Source organism: Papaver somniferum, unplaced genomic scaffold (assembly GCF_003573695.1).
Source record: "Papaver somniferum cultivar HN1 unplaced genomic scaffold, ASM357369v1 unplaced-scaffold_19, whole genome shotgun sequence".
NCBI lineage: Eukaryota > Viridiplantae > Streptophyta > Magnoliopsida > Ranunculales > Papaveraceae > Papaver > Papaver somniferum.
Genome location: NW_020628818.1, coordinates 9,970,088 through 9,990,444, shown reverse-complemented (window position 1 = coordinate 9,990,444; position 20,357 = coordinate 9,970,088). Strand labels below are relative to the sequence as shown.

At 33.5% G+C, this 20,357-nt stretch overlaps 1 protein-coding gene across 1 annotated transcript; it reads left to right on the top strand.

Moving 5' to 3' along the window:
* Positions 1–10,138: 10,138 nt before the first annotated feature.
* Positions 10,139–12,564, top strand: LOC113338499. Its single transcript, XM_026583909.1, has 10 exons — positions 10,139–10,144; positions 10,230–10,333; positions 10,431–10,566; positions 10,684–10,814; positions 10,922–11,024; positions 11,135–11,343; positions 11,447–11,582; positions 11,687–11,778; positions 12,078–12,176; positions 12,455–12,564. Exons 1-10 carry the CDS (start codon positions 10,139–10,141, stop codon positions 12,489–12,491), a joined length of 1,053 nt encoding a protein of 350 aa, XP_026439694.1. The 3' UTR covers positions 12,492–12,564.
* The last annotated feature ends 7,793 nt before the right edge of the window (positions 12,565–20,357 follow it).

Genomic DNA, 20,357 nt, shown 5'->3' with positions numbered 1-20,357 from the left:
AACCAGCCAACGGAAGGTTTCTCCGCGTCCTTTTGGATAGCGTAGAGAGTAAAATTACCTTTGTTTGCACACCCATGATTTTTATGGTGTTAACGGTTTTAACATCGACAGAGCGAGGAATTTTTGCATCCTGGGGGACAGCGAAATTTTAATATTTCTTTGCTATAGTAATCTCCAGAATTCAAAGTCGTTCCACCTAAAGGGTCGGAATGCGATGAAAAATGGACACCGGGTTAACATGGTTAGCCAATCTCTGTCAGCGGTCTTTGAAATGACCTGCATTTGATATTGAGACGATTTCTTTTAAGATACAAAGAACATGTCCATATTTCAATTTTGATAAATTAATATTTCGTCGACCCTGATAGACGAAATTGGGGATTTGTCAGTGTTATGTGAGAACCGTGTATATTACATTTTTGAATGTTTTTCTTCCTTGTTTTCACCATTGATTTTTGTGGTAAATAGTTCAGCTTAATTTCTGGAAAAGATATATGCACCGTATAAAATGTTGTGGTGAGCAATAAGGAGAGCTGCATATTTTGTGCCCTTATATGTTCTCGCTAGCTTTACGGCACACATCATATGCACCAATTATATGCATCGACAAGCTTTAAAGAGCTAGTGCTTAATTTTCACTTTGTATATGTTGTGCCAACAACACCGAGTGCTGCAAATGTTCACTGCACCTCGTAGATATACAAACGTCGAATGTAATGGGTGTTGAATTTTTGTAAATTATATCTAGAGTTAATATCATATCTTCTCGTTGCTTGAGCTATTACCTAAAATCATGAATTTGGTGAATTAAATTTGCAGTAGTACCTATGCAAATAAGTCTATCTTTGGCAAAGAAGGAAAATACAATTGTGGTAGGCATATTTGAATATGGGAACCACAATATTTCTCGGGTTTAAGACCTGATGAGCAACGTACCACTATAAGTGGAATAATATGGGACGGTAACATAGTGGTTGGTCTGAATAAGCCATCTTTGAGCCTGGAAGAGCTCTGCTATCGCTGTGACATGAAAGACACGTTATGTGCATTTGAAATGTTGTTCATTGTGTTTGATCTCTATCGGTCGTCTTGGAAGGACTGGTACTGATATTGAGATAGTGTCTATGGTCACAAAATTCGTTCACAGTTTACTGTTAATTTTACATGGAAATGTAAATTCTTAAAATTAAACCAGCTGGACAGTAAACGAGAGAGGAAACCTGATCAGTTACCTCTCCTGGGTTGCGTGTTATTATTGTTTTCTGCACCCAGTTGCTCCCTTGATAGGTTGAGTCTTTTAGAACTGAATGTTCTGTAGATGAGATATCCCGCCTAAGGATCAGGGGGAGAATCATCGACGATATTGGTTAACTCCAATTGTGTCTCATCTAAATTCTCACACCGAGAAATGCCTGAGGTGTTGGAGATTACTCTGTTGCTAGATTTAGCAAGAATACTCTTGCTTGATTCGGGATATATTAAAGTCCTTGCAAGGGTTGCCATGTAATCGCAGCGATTCTTTCGTCTGGAAATATGCTTAGAAGCATAGACGAAAACCTCTTGTATGAGGTATGCCAATCTAATCAGATGATGTCCATATTCTCTTTGAGTGATGAGTTGATATATATCCTGACGAGGAGCACATCCATTTAATTTGCGTTGATATCTTGTGGTGAAGAATATCTGCATACTGAAATTTGGTACCAATGGATTAGGATATCCTCGTACTCTAGAGAATGATGTAAGATCGTTATTAACTGATTATTAACTGGTCGTCGATAATATTCTGAGTAGCTACTAAAATCAATGTGGAAGGATATCCCCACCTTTGCAAAGGAATTATCGACAAAGTTTATATGATTGGCAGACATGGATCTTAGTTCATATTGAAGTGTTTTCTCCCTTGTGTACGCTCTTGAAACTTAGTCTTAGCATCAGTCATAAATTTGATGCTTATGTGAAAGTGTAGTGAGAAAACTAATTGAGGTCGCTTGTTATGCAGCGCCACCCCTTGAAAGTGAATTTCCACAGACACTAACTAGGTTGATGGAAGTATCTGGTAGTCATAAATGATTCGACATCTCACCTGGTGGTAACTGTGTATCTATACTCATATACATTTTAAATGAAACTCTTGTTTGTCATCCGTTGATGCTGTATCATCCTAGTAATGCTTTGGGCATTGTTGGTGAGCACATTTGATGTTCTTGGGCACTTTGAACTTATTACTCATGTAACCATTATTATGTTTTTCTGTTTGAGACGTGCTATATTCCACTGCTGTTACTACTCTATTACAAGATTTGCAAATTTTATGAGAAAGTCTTCCCACCGTTTGGTAGAGGAAAGGCTATCGCCTGAAAAACGACGTGAAGTATCCCGGTTTGCACAAATATAAACCAAGATGTATCTAATATTGATATTTTCATCACTGAAAGACATGCCGAAGATTTGACATCTTCAGAGATTGCAAATCAAATTGCTTCCTTGAGAAGCTGTAAATGTAGTAGCAAGTATGTCACTTAGAACACACCTTGAGCGTGGATGACTAGCTGACTTGAAATATTCTGCACCTTTTAAAAGGAAGAGTCAGTTACAATCATTGAAAGATAATTCTCTCAAAGAGACTATCAGTGGAAGATCTAATTTCTCTGAGTATAGTTCTCCTAATAAGAGAATGTCTCAGCGAAGGCTGTGAAACCTCAAAATGAGAGGATTTCCATAAGGCATGCATGCAATAGAGAAATTTGCGATCGTAATCCAATGATTGTTGATGACATAGTCAAAGTATCCACTGATACTACCGTAGGTGTTGTTGGTTTAAACCACTCTCTATGGGAATGTCATCAAAGGTATAATTGGTTAAACCAGGAGAGATCAAAGCAGAATAACAAAAATGCATAAATTTGGTATTGCAACCTGAACACTCGATAATGTGAGCTACTCTTGGCCACAAACGGGTGTTTGCAGTTCCGACATCCGATAATGTAACCCCTAGTATCTACAGGTGTGTGTATGTGCATAGTGAGAAAAGTAAAGTCAACTAATTGCATAAAGTCTTTTACAGGAACCTGAGATGGATTGCTTTATATTCCCTGTTATGGATGTAACTACCTTTTTGGTATTTGTCGGGTAGTCTTTTAAGGACTCGATGTGCATCTAGTGGATGTGGTTAATGTGGTTCTGTATGAAAGACTAGATACAAAAAACTGCATATAAATTCCTGAAGTTTTTAACTATCAGTTGAATCACCATGTCATATACATTTACTCAACAAGTACGAAAGTAATCAATCGTCTAAGTGAATGTTTATGTTATCCAGGGATATGTAAAACATCTTATATGCTCATAAATTGTGCATTTACTAGATTTTTTTATGCAACATCTACTTTATTAGAACTCCTAAAGAGTTCTCCAAAGCACAAAAATGCTTAAAGCAGGAGTTCGAGATGAGAATCTCGGTAAAACAAGGTCTCAATTTGTGGATTGAGCATTGTAGATGGAAGTCTATTAATTTCGTCAACCTTAAAGGTTTATACATGTTTAAATGGACGAGCTTTCATAATTGTAGTCATTCGATCTCTTACTTACAAGATTGATCGATTTGCATCTCAACAAAGGAGATGTATCACTCTGTGGTTTGTATTACACGAGAAATATGTAAATGGTACATTAGACGAAATATGCTATGTATAGATGATATTGGGTTTGTAGTACAAATCTAAGTTTAGTTTTAACCAGCACCAATATCGAGACATTGTCCGAAGAAATCTCCTTCATCTTCGTGGTACCATTAAGCTTGGTATTTTGGATGAAAGATCGTTAGATGTCTCCCACAGAGGAAAAATAATCAGACTGTTTAAGTTTTGATTTCTGGCAGGTTTGCTAAAGCATCTAAACATTTTCCTAGCTAATAGTCTGGTAGTAGAGGACACTTGTTCATCCTCCGATCGATTATGATTGTTCAGACAAAGCTAGTGGAGAATAAAAAGGATGGAACAATTAGATGATCATTAGAAACCGTACAAAGGAAGATCATACCAAGTTTCTCAAGAAAAGGAAGTCGTTGAAGACATGGTTCACGGTCTTTATGCAATATAATCAGACACAATGATCAGCTGAGAAGGATTCTCATCAGCGGGAGTAAATCCACAGAAGAATATGGATATTGGAAACATTGGACATTACGTCGTGTACTCTTTTTCCTTAGTCAAGGTTTTGTCCCACTGGGTTTTCCTTGTCAAGGTTTTAATTGGGCATGCAAGTCCACTGCCATCCGCAGTTTAAAATGTTGTACTATTTTTCCTTTGTTTTGGTTTTTGTCCCTTTGGATTTTTCCAGATAAGGTTTTAACGAGGCAACTTCTGCGGATCTATCGTTGTTCTGAATGCTCATGTTTTCCTACGATCAGGTTTTGTCCCTTTGGGTTTTCCTGGCGAGGTTTTTAATGAGATAACAATCTTAGAACGATGATCATCATCTAAAGAGATGTATATCCATAGATTTCACATGCGGATCGGCGACCAGATAGTCACACTATTCTTTTGAGGTTTTGCAAGTGATTTCCCTGACGTAACTTCAACGAAATACAAATTCACAGCTGACCAACTTTGTTTCTAACCTTCAAGTGTTCGTGTTTTATCCCAAACGGTTTTCCCGGACAACTTTGACGAAGGAAGAAAATTATTGGCGACCATTACTGTTTTAAAGCTACCAAAGTTTTACTGGCAAAGCTCTAACAAGACAATAATCTTAAAATAATGGTCATCCAAGGGGGAGTGTTATACGTATCAGGCTTTCAAAGTATGGATGACCACATTTAGTGGAACCAACTTATATTAAGAGATAAGTTAATCTCTTTTAGATTAACACAAAGTAAATTAGTCCCTCAACTAAAGCCACGTATGTGGACTCGTGGCAACTCATGTTGTAGCCACCTTGTATGCATTGGCGGTTAAGTTGGGCTATAAATAGCCTTATATACTAGTGTAGCAAGATGAATAGAAATGTCCAGTAATAAAACGCTCCATTCTTTCTCGTACACTCTGTATATACTTGTATGGTACTGTACACTAAAAACAATAGTATTCGGACTAAATAATTAGTAGCCGTTTGGTTCAAAATATCTCCATTCATATCATTGTATTTACCATGCGCTTCTTAAATCACCTCTGATAGTTGGCGATTACATAACATAAACTTAGTGTTCAGCCCACCCCTATTAATTAATCAATGTGGTTTTAGCCCATAATATTATTTAGAACATATATCTTTATCTCGTCCAGTCAAAAGGTTCGGTTGTCCTGAAAAATCTGTTAAAAGCCGAACCTTATAACTTTCATTGTATTGCTAGCAACACATCGTTCGTCTATTAATTCAAAAAATGTTATCAGCTGAACTTCACAACTTAAGTGATTTTTTGATAAATAATATAAAGTCCGGATACAGTTTAAAAACAATTACCAGCCGAATAATTCATCAACACCTTCAAAATGAAAAATAATGGACAGTTCGAATGATAAATTGTTTCAATTATCAGCCAAATTTCACTCCGTAACTGAAAAATAAATCAACATTTTTTGTCGAATTAACCCTATACTATCAACTAAAAACAACAAATAAAAGATGGTTTGTAGGAAATACCTTCTAATGTACATTTCAGGAGTTGGTTCTTAGCTCCGTTGAATTTATGCTTCAACTTCTCATTGTTCTTCAATTGACAAATTAGAAGAAGATTTAGAATGCCTACCTACTGGTTGTTTTTTTGTACAAGTCAATTTATAGTTGGTTTTAATCGACAATCAAATTTTTACGAGGCGGAGATTAATTGCGGCTATCAAAAATTGATTTCAACAGTTTACAAAAAAGAGTTTGGATAGAAAAGAAGAGAAGATATTTGTGTTTAAAACTGATTTTGATTTTTGATTTTTGGCTTTTAAATTAAGGGTAAATAGTAATTTAAAACGTTTTGGGCTATATAAGTAATTCAGTTACCCATTAAACACCCTGTACAACCCCATTTTAGATAGGAAAATGCATCCATATGCCTGAACACTGTTCATTTTGTAACCCAATAAGTCAGCCGATTAAGAAAAACACCCTCAAAGAAGTTTAATATTTCATTTATAAACCAAGGCTTTCCTAGGAAAGAGGATCGGTCTACCATTGAAACTGGATCTATTTAATTGGATTTATTTTGGCCCAACCTAAGACACCAACTAGAATTTTTTTTTAATACCAACCTGTACATTTTTTTTGATAGCATAGTGTAATGGTCCCTAGTCTACTCCTAAATTCACTCATTTAGAAATTTTCTGGCTATTACAAAGGCAGGAATCCGATCTTCTTAATGGGAGGGAACATGAGAACCATCAGACCACTTGGATTTTAGCTATATGATAATACTGATCCAATCGGTTATTACTAAACCTTTAAAATCGTCTGACCGGAAATTGCAACCAAAATGACCTGATAAAATAGAGAGTCAGTGGACATTGGAAATTTCCTCTTTTCTTTTTGAGATTAAATGGATTATGCATAATTGAGTAAAAAAATGTTTTAGCATAAAATAAAGAAAAATGAATTTTAGCGAAAGAATTTTTATTTTTATTTTTGACACGAAAAACAAAGTTGTTTAGAAACTGTTTATAAACATTTCATTCATTCGTTGAAATGTATTAAATGACGACTATAACTATGTGAACTACTTAATTACCATATTAACTAGCACAGGGACAAGGTAAACAAATGTATTTGACAAATGACTTGAATGTATTTTCAGAGCATCTCCGATGCTAGGGCGAAAGATAATCCTAGATGGAGGTCTTATTAGTACCTTTTTGTTATGGCTCATTTCTATGTGGCTAAAAAAAATAAAAGTTATGCTTTCTACCTAAAATTTCATCTCCAATGCCTAGGTATTACTATCCTAAAATTTTAAGAAAAATTAATTTTGAAATAAAGAATTGATGATGTGTCAATGGACCGTGGGTCATCACGAAAGTGAAGATATGACTTTCTTCTTTACCCTTTCACATGAAATGGCAGCCATGTCATGATCTTTTATTAGCCTTGATCCTAGCATCGGAGATAAATTTTGTTTAGAAAAGTGCTAAATCCTAGGTGTCATGTCTTTTTAAGACCTTCACTCCTAACATTGGAGATGCTCTTAAAGACAATATTTAAAAGATGATCGGGATATCGCGGACGTGTATTTCCTTTTTAACTTAGCTGAATCCACATAAGCTCTTAGCCAACTACTAATTTATTTCGTTATCACGTTACAAGGATAATTTAGTCATTTAGATCATAAATTATGTAGATGAAAAAAAAATTATGTACATGTTTGAAGGCCTATTTTTGTTATAACAATCATATAGATTGTAAAAAACTTCAAAGTTTTTGATTGATTTGATGAATATAGATTGATTAATAATTTGGAAGATAATGACAGCATATATTGTTGATTAAGAGTTTGTTAATGTTTGATATATAAAGAAGTGTTTTGGTAAATATTTTTTTTCTCCAATAAAATTAGAAATTTGATTTTAGATTATAGTTGCTAACTCAGGAAATTTTATTCCCCGAATGTATATTTATGTATGTATTTTATATATTTTAACGGTCTAATGCAATTTGCCACGTAAATAGGATCAACCTGAGAACTGGAAAAAGAAAATACTCGCAACTGAACTAGCAACTGAACTAAATTGCACAGAATTTACGCGCCGACTCAAAAATCTGAAAAGTAAGATTCTCTAACCTCGATAATGATAAACTGATATAATAATTATGTAATACACGACAAATAAAACGGTTGCTGAGTAACGATAAAAATCTCGTTAGTGGCCTCTGATAACTATATAGTCTTAATTATTTTCTTGTGGCGTACTAATGTTTTTAAACGTGAAATAATATTAGTCGAAGTGTAAACATGCAAAATTGAAAAGTCTAGCATCCATAAATATTCTTTCTGGTGATTTTAAAACCTCAACAACAATATATAATATTTCGAAACTGCCCATTCAAAAAAGTAGTGGTAATTTTTTTAGAAAATAACCATTACATAGATAAAAGAGTATAGTATTGTAATTGATTCTCTCATATCCTTTTTTTCTTCCATTAATACCCTACTTGAAAATCCAAACCAAAACTCATCTATAAAAGTAGATATATGCGTATAGTAGATGTGAGAACGAGATGGATAAAACTGAAGTTTTTGGCACAACAACAATAACTTTTTTAGCATAAAATTCTTCTTCTCCTATTTATCACCACCCACTTCTTTCGACTTCAATCATCTTCATACCATATTAGGTATGTTTTCTATCATTATTATGTATTGTAGATGTTTCTTTAAAAACCTTAACCAATGGTTTACAATCTCCCTTCTTTTGGATTAATTTAAGTATAATTGTTCTTGTATTGGTTTTTAATTATCTAATGTTGAACTATTTTTTTCTTAATCATATGCTTATTAATCGAAATCCTTAGTAGCAACCTAAATTATCTTATGCTAAAGAAGTTTTTTTTCTATTTTTTTCTTCTTTTGGGGAGTATTGGGAGTAGCTTCACATGCGCGATCATCATTCTTATGTAAAATGTGAATCAGAAATATTCATAAATGCTCAAAGATTTTTTTACTTTTTTTGATTGGTAAAGAATTTGGTGTTGAAAGTTTCAATTTCAAGTCATTGGTATCATCACCAAAGCACTTTACCGTTGTATTTTAGTGATATTGGTTGGATGTCAAAGGATTTTTTTTTATCTCATATTACATTCATCCTTGAATTGAATCTTTAGAGAGTCTTGGTCCTACCCTATTCCTAAGATTGTCTTTGCATCTATGTTATTTAGTTGGTGCTCATTTTTTATGATTGTTCTAGCATTGGTTAATTGATCAAGCACTAGTAATCAATCTTACGTATACACCTATTCCATCCTTTCAATCTAGTATTATTACCATTTGTTTATAATTATTTTATGAAGTTACTTGACTCCTTATAACTTTCTTCTATTTTTTCTAATATAGATCACGAGATTTTACGGAGCATCCTGCAAACTAAGGTAACTTTTGTGTAGTAATGTTCTTGTGGTTGAAAAAATTCTTGGATTAATTGTTTCCTCATTCACATAATTTATGTTACGAAGAATTATTTCCATATGAGTGGTCAAGATTAGTTTGAAAAGGTAAATCTTCAATTTTTTTTTTGTTTGTTTGCACATATATACTTCTGATTCTGCGTGCCTTCCTCGTTTACTCCGAATAAAGTGATAATAAATATTAACCAGTACAGTAAAACAATAAAATGATGTTTTCATTTCAATAAAATATCAAACGTGGTTTGAAACAGATTTATAAGAAAAATAATGTGATCAAAATAGGTAATCATAAACCTTGTGATAAAATCCAGTCAGTTTTCTTATATAGGTAAAATATACCCAATTAAAGAAGAAACTGTTTCAATTCTAAATATTAGAAAAAGAGATTATTAAGAAAATTAGAAAATATTCTAAAAGTTATATCAGTTATAGAAAAATAATTAAGCAAATTTATTAGATTTGGAATATGCGACTGTATACAGATCTGCTTTTGAGCATCTTTATAATAATTAAAGGTACATACTTATTGTGGACACCAAGGTACGGGACAATTTTAAATAAAAATCTATATATATATATATTTTTATTTATAGAAACTCATAATTAATTATTGATATTTAGTAGGTAAGCCACAAATTAAATAAATAACTTTTTATATAAGGATATGATTAGGAATTATATTAGCATTATAACAAACAATTTATTTTACATAGAAATGGTGTATTTTATATAAGCATTCAAAAAATCAATAAAAGGAATCCTCAGGGATAAGGGGACCTAACCAAAGACAAAGAATAAAAAAAAAAAAACTACACTTATTATATCGATAATAAACTTTAAAATTTCTATCTTCCACAATAATCGAGAGTCTGAAACATTCTACATATAGTTAACTGACTCAGATGAATGAGATATCTAAAAACTAGGTTTACTTGAACGAGAAAACTTTGATATTGTGAAATCTAAAGGCGTGTTTGTTTTTGTCTTCTTTTTTTGATTTCGCAGTGGGTATTTTGGGAGATCCAAATTCAACATCATGGAGGTAAGAAAACTTAACTAAAATTTAAATCTAGTAATTATATACTATTATTATCTACTAAAATTGAAATATTTATATGATTTTTCAGGGAGAAAAGGACTTGTTTAATGATACAAATAATGAATCAGACATTTTCAAATTCGATCATGAAATACCGGAATACGGGAATTTGCACAATTGGCAGATGACCATGTGAGTTGAACATTTATAAGGAATGTATAGACATATAATATATTTAGATTAAATTGTATTACTGATAATTTATATTTGTAACGAATAAATGAATTAGGTCTCTGCCGGATACTCCAAGATCAGAAGAAAACATAATAAACACACCATTGTTCACATCGCAAGTATCATGTGAACAAGGCCAGTTGACTCTACAAACAACAACTACTAACCATGATCCTCCGACAATTTCCATGGTCAGTAGATGATATATGGAGATTATAATAATTATTTAAATATCATTTCTATTATCGTACGGTCATATTGGGGGTGATGATTAATAACATAAAAATATTATTTATCTTGATAATTAGGTTGAGTTCAACCAAAATGATAGTCAAGGATTAACTTCATTCGCTCATACAAAAGGAAAGGAATCAAGCTTCATCAACCATCATGATCTAGAGTCACAAATTCCCAATGATAAATCGTTGCATTCATATAGGTAACTTATGTCATTCTTGCGTAGCAATACTTACTCTATTAATTTTGATATTTTTTTATTCATTTTATGGATGTGGACTAATTGATAATATCTCTATTTTCACGAAGTAATGAAGCTAATCCAAACAACTACTATGGATCCTCATCATCACCACCACCTGTTTTCCAGCATCCAACAAGGACAACTTTATATCCTCAAACTTCCTCAATTGTATGTTTTTGTATCAACTTTATGTTTATCAATCAAATTATTTAAAATCCAAATATTTGATTATTGAATTGCCAAGTCACTTGGTATTGATCAGTTATTACTTTTACCAGGTAGAATTTTGTTTAAGCACGGAAAAACGAGGAACATCGGTTTCAGGAGGATTTAATTCACAAAAACAAACTAATCCATGGGTTGATACAAATGATCAAGGAGGACTTTATAACCAAAGTTTGAACCGATCGGATAACCCCGAGGAGTCGTCTCACCGTACCCATTATGACCAACAACAACCACAACAACAACCCACCTGTCTTCCAAGGTTAAAATTTATATTAAATGACGTAGTAATATTCTTAAATTTGATTAAACATTGTTTATGTATATTCTTTTGATTTATAAATGCGTTGTTAATTTCAATTCAGGATTCTCCCAGGGCCAAAGAAGAAAGAAACTATGAGGAAGTATACATTTGTCCCAAGATTTCTAGGAAATGATTTTCCAGAACCAGAAAAAAATCAAAATCTCATTTATCCGGGCAACACAACTGCTTATTTTAAGGTAAAATTTTACATCTTGACCTACTTAAAAATTTTATTATTACGTTTTTTTTGAAATTTTACGAAAAGTATATGTAATTTATGAAAATTTGGTTATTATTTAAGGATTCTTTGTCGAGAGACGAGTCTAGATCTAAGATGACTCCAATATCAACCGGCATTGAGCATCACATTTCTAATATAACGGAGAATCCTAGGTACAGTCTAATTTGATTCTTGCAGCTTCAAGTTATTTATTATTATTTAACTATGAAATAAAACAAACAAAGTCAATTTTTTACAAAGAGTTTGTTGGTAACCTAGCAACAAGCTGAGCACCAACACCTTTCTGAATAGTAATACCAATACGATGAAAAAGAGAACCTCGTACTTTGGAATTAGCATCTTGACTAGCAAAACGATTCTTCAACCTACTCAAAATATACAAGTATCTTTTATATTTATATTTATATTTTATTTTTTAAATTTGATGAATTTTTCATCACCAATTTCACAGGCACCAATCTATAAAAAATGGAGTTTATGACCCCAAATTTAAGGAGTTAGGGCTTGATGTCGACCCACATCTTAGAATGTTTAAAGCTTGGATGGACAAGTAAGTTCTTTTTACACTTCAATTATCTTTTTAAGTAACACTTAAACATAGAAATATTTGTTTTAAGACTTTAGCATCTTTTATAATACCAATCTTTGGTTAGGTTGAACGAGATGGTCCGCAAATAAACGTGAATATGGTATTTAGTATTTGTGAAAAAATACGACCGACCATTATTGGGCAATAATTATATATATATCGAAACGAAAAAAAAAAGGTCATGGTTACTAAAATTACTTGTAAAATATTGGAGCTAATTGATGATCTTTTATTTGCAGAAATAAGAAGGGGGAAAATAATGTGGAAAACAACTAAGACGATCAATTTAGACAATAACATCCTCTCTTTTTTCTCATAAAGAATTTTGAGCGCTTTCAATTTACATATCTAGAGATGATATACAAGTTTTTGACATTGGTGAAAATAAGTTGTATCCCGTAAGAAGTAGCAAAAAGTGTTGATTAAGGGGTCAGTTGATGCACCTTAATGATTATTGGTTTCTTTGTGATCAAAAGTACCGTAAAAAGACTTTGTTAGGAAAGTTTGCTTATTGAATTTTGGTTATGTTTATTTTAAATATATTAGTTTATGTAGAGCTTAATTACTAAATCATAGTTTTGTTGCCTTTGTTAAATAGGGATATATAGCCCATCTCTATCAAACGACGTTAAATGGAGAATAACGCCTTTAAATTTTGTTTTTATAGTCCCTTTTGATCATCCAACTGTTAACATGATCTATTTCATGTCTGATCCGGTTCTTTAGAACACCAACGTATACCCAATATTGCCGTACGTGGTGCTTAGGTGCAAGCATTTTATTACTCTTGCATTGGTCAATTCCATGCAGAAAATGAACAAGGAAAATGGGCAAAGGAAATGGCACAATAGACTACCGAATGTGCGCTCTCCCGCTGGTCTTCTTAGATATTTTTTATGGCTCTTGTTTTAAACTAATCAGTTAATGAAATTATCACTTTGTCATGGTCAATTCCATGCCATACAAATGGGTGTATTTACATGGAAAGAAATGAGAAGTCACGTAGTCTAGCTAACCATGAGGTGGATAAAAGTGAACGGAAACCTAAATGACAACTGTTTGCAAACATGTTGTCTCTACTCATATTTCTTTTTATGGCTTAGTACGCTGGTTAGTTGGTGACACCTAAATACTACTAACAATTACAAAGTCCGGCGATCAAACCCCTACCTCATCCAAGGGAGGGATAATGATACTCATCAGACCACTTGATGGTTGTCATCTCTGTTCATTTGAATCAGCTTGTTTTAAATGGATATATGATATAAACATACCCATGCAAACTCAGTATAATACTTCACAAATTTTTTGGTCATTTGAACCAGATTATTTTAAATGTGTATATGATTTAAATGTATTTGAATAAATTTTTATCATGCTTCACAAAAACTAAGTTATATTTTTGCACATGAGCGTACATCATTATTTAGTTATATACATATAAGAATAGTGTCTTTGTTGCTTTGTTGATTGGTATTTAAACATAATTTGGATTTAACTGCCTAGACCAGATGCTAGATTGACATTCTTTTCTTTTTTTTTTCTTCAAGGAAAAAGTAGCTTGAAATCTATTTTACAACTTAAAATAATCAGAAAAACAACAACTGGCATTTGGAGTCTTGGTCCTTAAAATATATCGTGACCCGAAATTGCTAAGTGACCAAGCATTTTCCGTGTAACCCAAAAACTTTCTATATAGGTATCTTAAAGTACTATTTGTGATAATCCTATTATAAAGATAAACAACACTACACCAAATTCCCGGATTCGTAACGACTATATGGCCGTTACAAAATTGCTATTACAAAATATTCGTAATAGGCTGAAGTCGTTACTAAATTTTTAAAAATTCGTAACAGAGGTTAAACGTTATGAATTTTTATTATAGGCGTGCCAGTCACACGCTTGGTCACAGTAGGGTCGTAACAGCTGAAATTTCCGCCTGTGCCGTTCACATGCGTGACATATTTTTTCCACCCCACACTCATTGAACTAGAGGATGTTTCCTTCCCTGCGTGTGTGAATCCCATGTGTGACATTCTCACTATGTTTCTACCGCTCTCTCGATTTCCACTTCATTCTTCATTTTCTTTTCTCTTTTATCGCTGGCTCACTGCCTCTCTTCTCTTCCCTCTTTTCTCCACACTCGTTAATGATCTGACTATTGAAGAACCGTGTAAGATTAACGAGTTTAGGGCTTCGATCTGTGTAAGTCATCATCAATTTTTCGATTTTATAGTTTTATCATATGTTAAATCAGAATTTGGTGTAGTGCAATATAATACGGAAAAAAGATAACACAAGACACCCGATTTTTTTTAACGATAACCCTGGCTAGTCCAGTTTGAATACCACACTGTACTAAACTGTTAAAAACACTATCCTGCTATCATACTTTAGAATGGAATGCAGTTGACACCGAATTGACCCTCAGATAAATTCAGCTTCAGTCGTGCTCCCTACTGTTAAAGCATTGCTCGGTCGAACTCACAAGTGTTGCTATATCAAGCTTGTTGTCAAATTTAGTTAATCAAAACTATATATTCTAGTCTACATTTAGTCAAATCTCAGATTAAGATTAAAAATGTGTGGTTCAGTATCAGACATCACTGTGTTCTACCGTTTGAAGGCGAAGATCAACTGAAGACATTTGAAGAACTTCATCGACCAAAGGTATGTGAAGACTGAACCAACCTATTACTCAAGTTTTCACCTTTCTATCTACGAGACTAAGGTGCATGACGAAATGGACTTTAAAATATTGCACAATAGAAATTTCGAGTCAAGTTTATCTTGTTAATTATTATCGAAATATGAATGACTTAGCTTAAGAACATTTGTTCAAAACTTGATGAAGTTGATTAAGAACAATTTATTATTTATGACCTAAATCATGATTTAAGTTAATCATTTGAAAAAATCCTGGAACAGTGATATGTGTCATTCATGTTATTCAGGAATGTTTCAAATTGATTATTAGATAGGTATAAAACTACTATAAATACAGATACAATAAAGTATACATACCAGTTCATGTACTGGCGTAACTGTTCTAGGTCCGGAGCCGCAGTACACGTACCGGCATAGCTATAGTTCGACAACGACCTCTGGTACATATACCCAGATTGGATACCAAAAGTTTTGTTGACTCGTGAACTCAGAAAGGTACATGTACCTAGTACAGACACCAAAATTTTATGAACTGTTTTTGTCTTAAGGGTACACATACCCGATATGCGTATTATTAGAGCACTGCTCGGTCGAACTCACAAACGTTGTTATCTCAACATGTTTTTCAAGTTTAGTTGCCAAAACAATAAGTCTTGATTTCCAGTCTACTTATAGATAAGTCTAGGACTAGGATAGTAAGTGTAGTTGAGCTCTAGACTCCACGACGTTCATCATGCAAAGACGAAGAACTACTCAAGGAACTGGTGGAACTTCATCAATAAAAATGTATGTGGAGACTTGAACTTATCTATCACTCAAAAAATCTATCTATTTTATCTCCTATATTGAGACAAAAGTCGTATTTCTATATAGACTTCGATTATACACATTTGCTATTTTGAGCCGAGTTTATCTCGCTTATCTATTTCTCGAAATATATGTTGGTAAGCTTTCTCTTTGTACAAGTTCATCTTTACTCATGAAGAAAGTCATGTTGTTTATTTCAATAACTTGAAAATCACTTTGATGAAAAATAGTTTGTGAATAACAACTATATAACATCCTCTAAGAAAGTTTCAATGATTGAAATGACAGTTTAGAACATGTAACCATCTGTGGAGATAAACATGGTGTGTTCTCATATTTTTGTAAAAGTCCAAAATCAGGAACCCAAAGTGTGCGTACCCGTACGCGTACTGGCAGTTGTTGGAAATCCGGGTGAGTATGCGTACCCGTACGCGTACTGGCGGAAAGTTCACGTCCGTGAATTTCTGATGGAGTTTGAAAGTGCAAACAAACTCAATCCGGTTACTTAAGTACGCGTACCAGTTCGCATACTTAGGTAGGTTACTTTCTAAAATCGGTTTGTTCATGAACTAAAATATTTATATAATAAGGAATGCAATCTTTGCAAACCGTGGCTATAATGTTCATGAATTGATTCGAGCGAATCAAAACCGATTCTGCTTCGATTGTGTCTTATATACTTCTATGAGATCTAAGCAATTTGACAACTCTCTAACTAGTTCATTTGAGTCATTTGAACTAGTTATGGTGAAGATGAATAAGGTTGATATGAAAGTGCTCGTATGGATAACCATTGGTTAACTATTGTTGAACCAAATAAGTGTATACGTTTGGGTACAGTTACTCAAACCTAAATGAAGTTACATTTCATGTGTGTATAACAACCTAAGTTCGATCTAACGGTTGAAAGATATTAGCTTGAATCTAATCAGCTTTTCATCTAACGGTGAATATTGAATGCTTTGTTACCAAGGTAACTTAGATTGCAAACACTGATTTGGAGACTATATGAAGGAGAACTCTAGCAACTGGGAAACCTAATCCCCACACCTCTTGTGTGATACTAGTTGTGTAAGCTAAAGTCGATTCTCCTTTAACCTTAGGTTTTTCACGAAACCCTGTAGGTTAACGATTTAAAGACTTCATTGGAATTGTGAAACCAGACCCAACTATTTTCTCTGTAGTTGCGTGATCTGATCTTGTTGTTTCTATCGTGATTGAGTGCAATCGTAAGACTGGCTTGAGATTTATATGTCTGATAGGAAAGATAGGAAAGTAGTCACACACAACTTCGTCTTATCGTTTGAGACAGATTTATTTATTAAAGTCTTTTCTGTGTGAGACAGATTTGTTTATTAAAGTCTTCGACTTTGGGTCGTAGCAAATCTTAGTTGTGGGTGAGATCAGCTAAGGGAACATGTTCATAGTATCCTGCTGGGATCGAAGACGTAAGGAGCGCAACCGTACCTTGAATCAGTGTGAGATCGATTGGGGTTCAAGTACAGTCCAGAACGAAGTTAGTTTGTAGCAGGCTAGTGCCCGTAGCGGCTTAATACAGTATGGTGTTCAATCTGGACTAGGTCCCGGGGTTTTTCTGCATATGCGGTTTCCTCGTTAACAAAACTTCTGGTGTCTGTGTTATTTATTTTCCGCATTATATTTTGTTATATAATTGAAATATCACAGGTTGTGCGTTGAATCGATCAATTGGTAAATCCAACTTTTGGTTGTTGATTGAAATTGATTGATCCTTGAACATTGGTCTTTGGTACCGTTCAAGTTATTTCTCTTATATTCAATCGGGCTCGCAAATTATTATTTGTTTGATTGCGGATTGAATTGAGAAATTGAGATATAACTCTTTGATATAATTTTCTTAAGATTGAGTCTGACTGTCTAGTTGATTCTTTTGAAAGTATATTGGAGTTAGTCCATACAGATTGCTAAGAGAAATATTGGTTGTTGTTGTTATACCACCGCCTTTTCAATTGGTATCATAGCAGGCAAACACGTTTAAAGACCTCATAAGTATGTGTTTGTAGCGATCTGACTCTATAGACATAAATTCTATCTCCATAAACGTACCACCAGTCTTTGATGGCTCAAACTACTTGTGGTGAAAAATTGTTGTGTGCTTTTCTTCTAGCTCGTGATTTTCAAACATTGGTACATGTTGTTAATGGCTATGATCCTCCGGTTAATACAAAAGGCGATGTATCTATACCTAAGGATATTGGTAGATATAGTCCACAAGATATCCTTGCTGCAAAGTGAAATTCTGACGGCTTAAATGCTATCATATATGCCATTACCCCAGATCTTCATCATTATGTGACTACTTGCACGAAGTCTAAAGAAGCCTGGGATATCTTGGAAATCGTATTTGAAGGGAATACCCGTGAAAAAGAAGCTAGGCTTCAAAACATAAATTCTGATTTGGAAAACCTTCGTATGGCAGATGAAGAATCATTTGATGAGTTTAATCACCAAGTGTCTGAAATAGTTAATGCATCATTTGCATTAGGTAAAACTATTCCTGAAAAGGACATTATGATGGAGATTCTCAGATCTCTGCCATCCACATATGATTCTAAGAAACACGCCATTGTTGAAGGAAATAACCTGGATGTGCTTTCCAGAAATACTCTTGTGGGAAAATTAAATATTTTTGATCTTGAACTAAAACAAAGAGAATTACGTCACATGTCGTGCAACTCTGTTGCTATATCTGATAAAAAATCTCGAGGTCCTAAGTTGATTGATACAAAGGATGATAATTTCTTTAATTAAACTCTGTCATTGGTTGTACAACAGTTAAAGAAAATTCTTAGACAGAGGAAAAGAAAGTCTCAAAAGAGATACTCTTCGATCAATGTAAAGGATAAAAAATTTCAAAAAGACTATGATAATAAAACTTGTTCCAAGTGCTATAAGAGTGTTCATGTTTTTCTTGATAATCCTGATAAGAATGTGAGTGATTTAACCAAAGCATGGATGGCTACTCTAAAATACTGTCCTGAGAAGGATGTCTGCGAAAGTTCTCTCAACTACTTTGCTGATATTTACACCTGTTCTTCTAACATTTCTGATGTTTCCATGATAAATGATCTGACTTCTCCAGAAAACATATATCATCTAGAGAAGGACTTTTGGATTAAAAGGATTAAAAATCTGGAATGTCAACTAAATGAATTAAAACAGGAAATTGCTGCTCTTCACAATTGTGAGTCTAAAAATGAAAACCGATCATCGTCGATAAACTCTTTTACTCAGCATTTTACTCCTGAAAAGATGTCATATCCTTGTAATGAGAATGACATAGTAGAATACAATGACACAACAAATTGTTTGTCTGTCTTGTATAAACAACCGGGTGAACCAGAAATCATGTTCTCAAAGGTTCTTAGAAAATCCTCTTCTGACTTGCCTCATCAAAAGAAGAAAAGAAAATCTCCGAAGAAAGCCTTTTCAAAAGAGATTTTCAGAACTACTCATAGTCTGCAAAAATTGATAAACAAGATATTCAGAACGATAATGGAAAGTAATAAATCTATTTTAGATTCTCCATCCATAAAGAGAAATAAGAAACAAGAGATTAAGAAATTCTCATCCTCTCATGAGAAATCATCCGGTCATGTACTAGATGGTGATTGTTACAAATTGTAACAGGATATAAGATGGTTCTTGTTTATCCCTTGAGCAAGAACCATGATCTTAAAGAGGGTCGTAGAGAAATTATTTTTTGGATTATCTCCTATATTGGTTCTGTTTCCTACCGTTCCCCAGTACATGCGACTTTCCTAGCTTGTTTTGGGGATATCCAAAAGTCTGTTAGAGTTTTGTTCAAAGGTCGTTTTGGAAATTTATCCCATATCTTCTTCCTTTTAAGTTGAAGATTTCTCTCCTTGGAGAAAGCATTTCATTTACCTCTGCTGTCATGTCCTCATCAAGTATTTCTAGTAAAGAAGATGATGTCTGGACTGTTCTCTTTCCCTGTAAGAAAGTTCGTTTTGATCCTTATGATAATGAGATGAGTAATGAAAAACGTGATTCCGCTTATGATGTGAATCCCACTGTCTCTCATTTTAAGAAACTCTCATTAAATATGAATCTTGTCTTGGAACAAGTACGTGCTTTGAAGAGTGAACTCGAATCTTCAACCAAAAGACTTGAATACAAGATGGATAATCTTGAATCCAGGATTGATTTAATCGAAGATGAGCTTGATGATTATAGGGAGTACGAGAAGAGTCTTCAAAGTAAGTGAAATGATATTTTCATTTTGCCTACTAAAATTCTTATGAGAATTTATTCTTGTGTTTTAAAGAAGGATAACTAGGGTTTGTATTAGCCATTATTGTGAGTACACGTAGCTATGTCCAACGTTTTCATCTTGCAATGTTTTTAGATTTATTTATTTAAATTCTAAAGTTTATTTGGAAGATGATTTTGCAGTATTAATCTTTATGGTTTTAAATATTGCAACTTGTTATGGGATATGTGTGTTTGCGTCCGTGAACTATGATTGTCCCATATGTGGTCAAAAATTAAGTCCTTTATATGTCGATATGCAAGTATTGATAAAAGATTGAATGAACTTTTGACATACAAAAGATAAGCCTATTATATCAATATGAAAATATTGATGGAAGATAGGATGAGTTT

Coding starts and splice junctions, on each gene's coding strand:
- LOC113338499 (XM_026583909.1), top strand. Junction 10,815..10,921: donor AAATCGTTGCATTCATATAG/GTAACTTATGTC, acceptor ATTTTCACGAAG/TAATGAAGCTAATCCAAACA. Junction 11,025..11,134: donor ATCCTCAAACTTCCTCAATT/GTATGTTTTTGT, acceptor TACTTTTACCAG/GTAGAATTTTGTTTAAGCAC.